General features: G+C 37.3%; 1 protein-coding gene across 1 annotated transcript; it reads left to right on the top strand.

Moving 5' to 3' along the window:
* Positions 1-3,685: 3,685 nt before the first annotated feature.
* On the top strand, positions 3,686-4,778 carry LOC148513872 (olfactory receptor 6C1-like). Its single transcript, XM_088481293.1, has 2 exons — positions 3,686-3,712; positions 3,843-4,778. The coding sequence occupies exons 1-2, from the start codon at positions 3,686-3,688 to the stop codon at positions 4,776-4,778; spliced, it is 963 nt and encodes a 320-aa protein (XP_088337419.1).
* Positions 4,779-10,530: the final 5,752 nt, after the last annotated feature.

Genomic DNA, 10,530 nt, shown 5'->3' with positions numbered 1-10,530 from the left:
TGGGAGAAGGATGTCAGTGTAGGTAAAATGGAAGGGGAGGGATGATCCGGGAAAGGAGGATGTGTAGTGCTGGGGGACTGTTCCGATATTATATCCTGATGTGTGGAGTCAATTTTAGATGTAAAGTAGGAAGCAAAGTCAAGGGCCGAGAGCAAGGAGGAAAGGCGAGAAGGGGGTGGGCAGAGGAGGGAGTTCATGGTGGTTAAGAGATGCTGAAGATTTGGGGACTGGAAGGAGATGAGGTGCTTGAAATATGACTTTTTAGGGAGGGATAGGGTAGCACTGTAGGATGAGAGCATAAATTTGAAATGGAGAAAATCTGCCTTAGAGCGTGATCTTCTCCACTGTCGCTCGGTAGTTCATGAAAACTTTTGCAGATCTGGTGCATTTAGAATGCCAGGGTTGAAGTGTGGATCTGCAAGGGTGAGTAGTGATTGCTGGAGCAACAGAGTCAAGAGGAGAAGTAAGGGATGCTTGTTCAGGGCAGAAGAGATTGAGCAAAGGGGAGAGAAGCAAGTCAAGTAGGGAAGAAAAATAAACTGTGTTGATAGCCTCAATGTTGTGTCTAGTGATAGTGGCCTTAGGAGATAGAGGAGGGGAAGGAGAGAGTGATAAGTTAAAAGAGAGAAGGTGATGGTCAGAGAGGGGGAATGGGGAATTGGAATAATCAGAAATATCACAACAGTGAGTGAAGACCAGATGAAGTGAATGCCCACTAACATGGGAGGGTGAGGAGATACTTTGGGAGAGACCAAAAGAGGATATGAGGGTGAAAAGTTTGGAAACAGAGGATTCAATGGGGATATCAATTGGAATATTGAAGTCACCTAGGATAATGGAGGGAAGGTCTGAGGAGAGAAAGTGAAGGAGCCAGGAAGCAAAGTTGTCAAGGAATTTGGAGGGAGGCCCAGGGGGACAGTAAATGATAGCTACTCGCAGTTGTACTGGTTGGAAGAGGCATATAGCATGAACCTCAAATGTAGAGAATGCAAGGGATGGTTCAGAGGGTATAAACAGGCAGGTGTAACCAGGGGATAGAAGGATGCCAACACCACCACCATGGTGACCCCCAGGCCTAGGGGTGTGAGAGTAGGTGAGGCCCCCAGGGGAGAGAGCTGCAGCAGAAGTGGTGTTGGAAGGTGAAATTCAGGTTTCAGGAATGGCTAGGAGATGCAAGTTGTTGATGAAAAGGTCATGTGTGGGAACGAGTTTATTACAGACCAATCTGGAATTCCAGAGGGCACAGGATAAAGGGACAGTGTTTGTGGGAGAGATGTGAATGAGATTTTCAGGATTACTGTAATGTGTATGTGAGATTAATTTTGGGGACCGAGATTAATAGAGTGGAAAGATTGTGTGGGCACCAGTTCTGGGAAGGGAACCTTTAGGCGGAGAGTAGGGATGGAGGTGGGATGAGGTGGCATGGAGAGGAGGGATTAGCAGTGGGGTAGGACCATGGTGGAGTAGAAGAGAATGTTTCATGATAACAGGCTTGTTTTGAAACTGCTCTGGATTGGTGAAATGGAAAACAAAAAAATTTAATCAGATTTGACTGCACTCTAAATCAGTGGGTTCAGAGAAGTTCTGATAGCAGTGTAACAGTGAACAGTTTATTCAAAATTAACTTATCAAACTTAATATGATTTGCTGTTTTCTAATAGAAAGATTCACATTTTAATCTAAATAAAGACTTGTGATATTAGCATTATTATTTTCTTAGAATATGGATCACACAAATATTATTCCTCTGGAGACAAAGGATTATAATTGTCATAATCATTACATAATTGAATTCTCTTTGGATTTACTAGAGCTAAGAATGTTCCGTAGTAATGTATAAAATGACTGAAAATTTACATTACTTTTCTGCACCACTAACTGGACTGTATGTCAGAGATGTGCAATATATTGTACAATAGCCTAGAGTTGTTTGCCATGATTCCTCAAAGCTGAGATGATTAGATGTAGGAATTATCAATATAAATGGAGATGGACCAGCTAAGAATTCCCGATGTAGCTGAGGTGAGCAGAAGTTGTATCATGGTATTTTACAATAAATCTGCACATCTTAGGTAAAAAATAATTAAATTAATATGGTACAAAATCTTTTCTTTTAAACAAGCAAATAAAATTTAGGAGGACGAGGACCTGCTGCAATTGACTTAATGCAGTTTATGATTTTAGCTTATCATTTGTAAATTTTACACCAAACATCAGTAAAAATCTTTGGCTGAGTGTTTAAAAAAAAAAAACTAAACTAAATATATGATATGGATATAGCTGGATGTGAAATGTAAAATTAGCCATACAGCAGCAATGTACTCAAACATATACAGTACATACATAATTAGATATTACATTTGCAAAATAGACACAACAATGTAATTAGACATAGTGAGGCTTATGTAATAGGTTGTGATCTGAGAGTCTTACCATATTCTTAAAGAAGAATACAGGAAGACTTGCACGAGTTCCCAAAGTGGCTGCAGATCACCCCCTATTACATAATCCCCAGTAAGTTAATTGTACATAGACATATACTAGACATAGATATACAAAATAAGACATATTATAGTGAGGTAACTTGACATAGAAATTCAATTAGACATACAGAATTATACATGGAAAATTCATTAAAAATAGACATACAGAATTACAAATACTAAAGTAATTAGAGATACAGAATTTGAAATACATTTTGAAAACGTATGGGCAGATTGATTTTCCAGGGTCAGTTTGTGTGGTGAGAATTAGACATACAAAACAAGAAATAAAATCATCCAATGAACAGTAAGTGTATTTTTGTGAATTAAAATGCTCTGCACATTTACAGTACTTATTTTAGAGATGTTCATCTTTAATTTCTCTATAACTAACACTGTAGATAACAAACTTTAATATCTTAAAAATTGCAGAGAGCTTACAGACTTTATAATTATATACCACTGCTTAACCATCATATTATTCAGACATTTAAGATTATAAATCCTTATTCCAAACTGTATATATTACTCCAGAGCTACTAAGTTTGAACTTTATTAGTTTTCTATGCCCAGTTTCCTTATTTAGAGAATGCCTAGTTACGAGTTACAATCATGGACCTCTCCCAGCTCTGATTAATATAAATTCAAATAAAATAAATGTTATTTTTTAAAAAAGCATCCCTATTAGGAATATATTTATTTAGGAATATAAAAGACAACTCTACATATGCATTAACGAGTATCATGTGATTGTGAAATGATGTGCAAAATACACGTATAAAAATAGTACAAGAACAACAACAGTGCAAATGTACAGTGCGCACAATCATAGTACTGTGTTCAGATCTAACACAACAAAAACTACAAAAAATAATAATAAAACAACCATAAATAATGCTATATAGTACTGCTATGAACATATACGGTACAATACAAAAAAGTTAATTATTTTTAAATCTCCTAAGGAGTTTTGGGGTATATTTGATTAAGATATTGGTTAAATTTAGGGATATATGTCATATGTTGTACAGTGATGATAATGCTAAAGATGAGTAATATTGTTAATTTAATTATCTGTACATAGTCTTAGAAAGTGTTTTGATTTAAAAAAAAATACAGAATATAGTTAAAAATCTCTATTAGGTGGATTTTCAGTAAGTTTTGCAGCTCCTTCTGCATGTCACGCACAAATATTGTATAATATGGGTTATGAGGTTCAAGCAAAACAGGTAAGGTTTTCCTCCAGTAATTACATGCAATCTGCGCAAAAGCATCTCACACCTTAATAAAATATCCCTCTTAGTGGGTCTGTTTTCTATTGCTACAAAACCAATATGTTCCAATCTGTTCCACTTCCAGGTAACACACAAAAACAACATCACACAAGTCATTCTTCTGGGATTTCCAAATCTTCACAATTTTACTATTGTTCTGTTCTTGCTCCTGCTCATCATTTATTCTGTGACCATATCTGCAAATATTTTTATCATGATTTTATTTCTACTGAGCAATAATCTCCAGACTCCCATGTACTTCTTCATTACACAGCTGTCATTCCTTGATGTAATACTGACTACAGATATTCTCCCTAACCTGCTTCACATTGTGCTGTATGACGGCTGCACTATGTCACTTATAGGATGCATCGTTCAGTTTAATTTCTTTGCCACATCAGAGACCTCAGAGTGTCTTCTTCTATCAGTGATGTCTTATGATCGGTATATTGCCATCTGTAACCCTTTGCACTATGTTTCTATAATAAATCAAATGTTTTGTGTGAAATCCATGATTATTATGTGGATAGTGAGTTTTCTGCTCATGTTAGTCAATGCGATATCTATCTGCACTTTACATTTCTGTGGGCCAAATATTATTGACCATTTCTATTGTGACTTTGAACCCATATTGCAGCTTTCCTGCTCTGATACCTCCATAATCCATATCCAGACTTTCATAATGAGTATTTTAGCCACTCTCACTCCCTTTGTAATAATTGTGATGTCATATGTGTACATTGTAACTACTATTCTAAAGATACCTTCATTTACTGGGAGACAGAAAGCCTTCTCCACCTGCAGCTCTCACCTGATCGTGGTTGCTATATTTTATGGGACCCTAATTATTGTTTATGTGTTTCCTACAAGAAAATTAACCACAGTAAGCAAAATAATGTCTTTGCTTTACACTGTGATCATTCCATTGCTTAATCCAATTATATATACTTTCAGAAACAAGGATTTTAAGGATGCCTTCAATAAAATTAAACAAAATAAATCAAATATGCTATGTCAGTAAAATTTAAAAATTAAGCACCATGATAATATATGAAGTGATCTTTAAGTAACCTCAGCAACGTTTAGTCATTAAGTAAAGAGGGTAACTGGGTATCTCTACCCAAACACTAAAAATGTTTAGAGAGGCTAAATGGATAGAAGGAAATAGCAGGCCAAGTGCAGTATGGGTGTGTTCTTGTAATTGGAACTGAGATAAACTTGAGTGCAAGTAAACCTGCAAGGAAACATATCCCATAATTGGAGTCTGGCACCTGTATATGGTGGTGATGATGACAATGGTGACTATGATGATGATAATAGAATTTTCGAAATGAAAACACTTCAGAAATTTGAGCTTTGGCTATATAATATCTGCACATTCTTCTTACTTGTAATCGTTTGGAAAAAATATTTACTGTTGCACTTATACAAGGAATGGAAGAGGTGTGAGTTTGCCTGTAATCAGTTCCAATTTAAATGCTAAATGGAACTGCCACTTCCACCCAAATTTGGCCACTGTGGCTTATTTATGTGAATAATAGACAGATAGCTTTGTAACAGTCTGCTAGGGGTATTTATACCTTCATACTGTACTAGAGTGTATCCTGTCTTGTCAAAATGAAACATTTGAATAATTAATTTGATACAGGTTGAGTCTGCCATATTCAAATATTCCAAAATATGGAACATTCCAAAATACAGAATTTTTTGCATGACTGAGATAGTGAAACCTTTGCTTTTTGATGGTTCAATGTACACCAACTTTATTTGAGCCACAAAATTATTGAAAATAGTATATAAAAATTACCATCAGGCTGTGTGTTTAAGGTGTATATGAAACATAAATGAATTCTGTTTTTAGATTTGGGTCCCATTCCCAAGGTATTTCATTATGGTATGCAATTATTCCAAAAAAGGAATATTCCTATATCCAAAATACCCCTGGTCCCAAGCATTTTGGAAATGGGAGATTCAACCTGTATAACGCATTTAGCGGATTGATTCAAACGTTGTTTTGAAGGTTTATGTGCAAAAGTGTTCTTTATAGCAGAACTGCTGTATTACTTGACAGTCAAGATCCATTACCTTATTTTATCTGCTGTATCAGCTTAAATAATTAACACAAAGTTGGTTAATGTGTCACATATGTTGCAGGTATATCAACACAGATATAGATCAGAACACAACTACACAATGTTTAATGTGGAGTATTTCTACAACATACTGTATGTTCGCTGTATTTTACCTGTATAATTTTCTAAGCAACTTGCATAAACAGCACACATACCGTACAGTAGCATAAAGTTAACACACATAATGGTAGTTTTTCAAATCACTTGATAAGCCCATTAGATGGGTGTATAAGGGAGGGAGTTATTGTAGATACTCAAAAACAGAAAATAACAAAGGGGTTATTTTAGACAAGGAAACACAGCAAAATAAATCCCCCAGCACTATTCTCATATGCCAGTAAATAAATTAACATACTACAGTACGTAATAATAAAATCAGACAAATATATCCTGTACCGGAATATGATAAACAATTTAAATACCAACAATTATCACAATAAATCAATAATAGAATAATCCACTTTGTTGGTGGTGCTCCCTGGGAAAAGTATAGATCATACTTAAACCTCTAGACTAGGGCTAGAAAAGAAATTCCCTTTCTTGGGCACACTTTACTAGATGTATAGTATGAAGAGATAATAAAATTAAAACTTTACCTTTAATATTGTTATATTGATAAAAAATTGTGGGATATATTAGAGACTTAGAATGTAAGTTTAAACATATAAATGAGTCTCCCCCATTTAAATTTAGTAATTAATAAATTGTATGCTTGGTAAGGCAAAAAATTACTGATCAGCACTCAAATATAGGTAAATTACATGTGAGGAGATTCAATTGCCCCCCTATGAGTGCTATGGCAGCTATGTCCTAAAAGGGTGTGTAATGTATTACTGCCGGCCCCATGGCTGCCCAACAAAGGAGGAAATCCCAATCGTTGTAAAGGTATTTAATAACCTAACCCCCCTAACCCTCCTTAGGGGTGCCTAACCCTAACCTCCCCCCCTCTGCCTTACCCTAACCCCCCCTTTAAGTGTCTAAACCTAATCCCCCTTCCCTGCTGCCTAAACCTAACCTCCCTGGGGGGTGCCTAACCCTAACCTCCCGGGGCTAGGGTTAGGTCAATTAAGACTACCAAATGATGTGCAATACATGATTATTCCACAGTGGATAAGGAACATACCGGCTTTTCCATGTGTGGCTTAACAACAGTGTATTATCTATTTATTACCTGCTGCTATTTACAACAGATGAATTTGATTATCTTGTATATATATTTGATTTGATAATATTATTTTTAAAAAAAATTCTTCTTTTTATGAAAAATTTTGTGAGATATTTTTATGTGGGATTTCCCTGACTTTTTATCTACCTATTATGTTTAATTAAAAGTATACTAAATAACTGTGGATAGCGCCAGTGGATATATCAATATAGAATATACACATGTATGTTTATTGAATCAAAGTTAGCATAATATATCCACCTGTTGTATACTGACAATAACTATAAACTTAAAGGTTCAATACTACACTATGCCATTAAACAGCAATCTATGCAAAAACCTGACAATTCATAATACATGTCCCTATCTAATGAGAACATGCTATCAATGTACAAAAGATATTTACACAGTTCATCCTCAATAATCAAAATAATCAAATAAATGATTGCACCTTGCCCAAATTTATGTTATTAAAGCATACACACATATTTTTAAAAATTCCATCACAAAATGCACTTAAACAGGGTAATCCTGAAAACCCAAAACATGTGCATAAGTTCTGATTCCACCTAGAATGTATGAGCTTTAAATCAAAAGAAAACATTCAGAATGTGCCAATCTAATATCCCGATTGGTTTTAGGGAGCTAGGTCTTACAATTATTGCTACTCAGTGGATATATCAATATATAAATACACACATGTATGTTTATTGAGTCAAAGTTTGCCTAGTATATCTACCTGTTGTATACTGACAATAATTATAAACTTTAAAGGTCTAATATTGTGCTAGGCCATAAATCAGCAATCTATTCAAAAACCTGACAATTCATAATACATGTCCCTATTTAATGAGAAGATGCAAGTACTGGCAACTTGTTCTGACATCTTTCAGACACAGGTGCTTTAACTTTAAACAACAAATTATTCTTTTTTTGGTAGATCCTGCAATGTAAATTAAAGATCTTTCAGGAAGCAGTCAGGAAGCTGACGGTTTAAATGCTGACCGCTGGCTTCCCGACTGTCTAATCCCGGCAAGGTACCAATGACAGGCATGGAAATCCCAATGACTTTCATTAGACCTATGCCGGGAGCCTGATGCCCAGCATACCAAACAAAGGTAAGCCGGGTGCCTGGCGCAGACAGCCACGGGGGGAGGGTTAGGGTTAAGGGCTCCCAGGGGGACTTAGGGTTAGGCTAGAAGAAGTGGAGGTTAGGGTTCGGCACCCCCCTGGGAGTCTTAGGGTTAGGCTGTGGGGAAGGGGGGTTAGGGTAAGGCATTTGGGGGGAGGTTAGGGTTAGGCACCCCTGAAGGAGGGTTAGGGTTAGCAATAGTTACCCAAATTAACGATCGAGATCTTCACCCCTGCCACTGTTGGGATAAGAACATACTGATTCCATTCTTTCTTACTGTCCCTTCAGATGAACTAAGTGGGCGTATTTTGACTGCCAGCTCCCATGGAATTAGGCCTCCTTGAGCTGCCTACTCACTCAAAATGTGCATATTATTCACATAAATAAAGCAACTGGAAGCTAAAATACTACTTTGCTAGATGCCACTGATCAATTTTATTTGTAACATTTGTACATATGTGTGTGTTTGAATCTGTATAAAAAGGGATCAGATGTGAGCTGCTGAGGCTCTTTCTTATGATAAGTCCTGTTATGCTTCACCTGCGTATTTGTATGTGTATTATAACAATTCCTGTCTAGTTAAAGACGCATCCTAGCATCTCTGGTACACAGTAAGTCACTAGTGCACGCAGGGGGGGTATCTGAGTACTCAGAAACCACCCCTGACAAACCAAAATTTTTTTCAGAGATGGAGACAGCCTTGACTCCGTCTCTGGCCATAACTAGGGTGGTCGCACAGAGCGGAGAATTCCCTGGGAGCGGACGCGGCCTCTGCTGAAATTTCTATATGCTACGTGCCCACATCGATGTATATCAGTGGCGCACCCAGCTGTCCGGACTGCTGTGAGGGTTGTGTATAGATCCCCTTCAGTAGGTACAGCTACAGAAGGGGATCTATCCACAACCCTGCTGTGAGCCTGTGAGCTCTGCCTCCGCAGGCTCTTGCATGGCACACTAGCCCAAATTACATCTCTCCAGTGACTCAACTGAATCCCACACTACATAATTACAAGGGGTAGAGGAGCTGTTTGGTGTGGCATGGGAAGGCTGAATGGTGAGAGGCATCATGTCAGTTCAGTCTCTTCTTAGTGTTGGCCGGGTAGGTGGTGTGTGTGTGATGTATGTATGTGTGTGTACATAATGTATGTGTGTGTGATGTGTGTGTAACATTGAAGTCCCAGGGAGGAAGGGGGGAGGGTGTGTGGTGTGCACAGACATTGCCAGTGTCAGTGTGCTCCAATTGCCAAGTGGTGCTGTGCATCCGCAGTAGGAAAGTCCTGGGAAGGGAGGAGGGTGGGATGTAGTAATATAAAATACAGTATAGTAATATAAAAAACAGATCATCACGGCCACCCAGCAGCAGCAGCCCACCAAATAGGGTGTGTGTAAGTATGCTATGTGTATGTAAACTGTGTGTGTGCTAGTAAGTATGTTTTGTGTGTATGTATGCTGTGTGTATGTGTGTGTGCTGTGTGTGTCTCACACACACACACATATATATTTATATATATATATATATATAAATATAGGACAATGGTCGTCCGGCACTCCGACTGAGGCAAACAACTAGCCCAGGTTCCTCTCCAGAGTCAAACTCATAGATACAACACAGCAAAACGGACGGAACTCCGGGACAAATAGAATAAAGAATACAGCAGACTGCGCTAGTAGATTTATTCTATTTGTCCTGGAGTTCCGTCCATTTTGCTGTGTTGTGTATAATATATATATATATATATATATATTTATATATATAATGGAAATATGGAAACCCCCCTGCATTTGCACCTGCAAGTAGCTTTGTTCTGCATCTGCAAAGCGATTAAGACTCAAAATTATAAGAGTAATACAGGATGCTAATCCTCTCATATGGTCTTAATTGCAACAGACAACCAGTAACTGAAGACATACCTGTGTCTCTACAAGGAGTCCACTGGGGCATTAATTATTCCACACCAATTTCTGCCATTAACAACTATTCATCCAATGTTAAAATTTGGAAACCATTTTACGTTACAACTACAGTATCACATGTTATATTAAATTAGCAATTTGCTGTTAGATGCTTTTATTGTGTCATTAACATTTTTAGCTTTACACATCTACTGCAGAGTTGCTATTCTCTTACTATGAGCATCTCCTAAGTTGAACTCTGTACAAAATTGTGTAAGATTAATAGTTGAAGCCTATTTGTGTACTACTCTACTGTATATTTTTGTTGTATGTGTTTATTTTTTATATAAATTTTTTATATCAATACACATATATACTCTGTGGCTGGAGGCCAGCCACACAGGGTTAATGGCTGCCGCGGCACTGAAGGGTTTAACCCCTGTTCTGCAGC

This window comes from Taudactylus pleione, unplaced genomic scaffold, assembly GCF_031769625.1.
Source record: "Taudactylus pleione unplaced genomic scaffold, aTauple2 ptg000268l, whole genome shotgun sequence".
In the NCBI taxonomy this organism is placed as follows: domain Eukaryota; kingdom Metazoa; phylum Chordata; class Amphibia; order Anura; family Myobatrachidae; genus Taudactylus; species Taudactylus pleione.
Note: the sequence above shows the minus strand (reverse complement) of the source record. Positions and strands in the feature narration are given on the sequence as shown.

What these genes read in the sequence shown, in the direction of transcription:
- LOC148513872 (XM_088481293.1), top strand. Translation starts at nt 3,686, where the DNA reads ATGGGTTATGAGGTTCAAGCAAAACAG. An exon ending in ATGAGGTTCAAGCAAAACAG is followed by an intron (nt 3,713 to 3,842) that starts GTAAGGTTTTCC and finishes TTCCACTTCCAG; the next exon opens with GTAACACACAAAAACAACAT.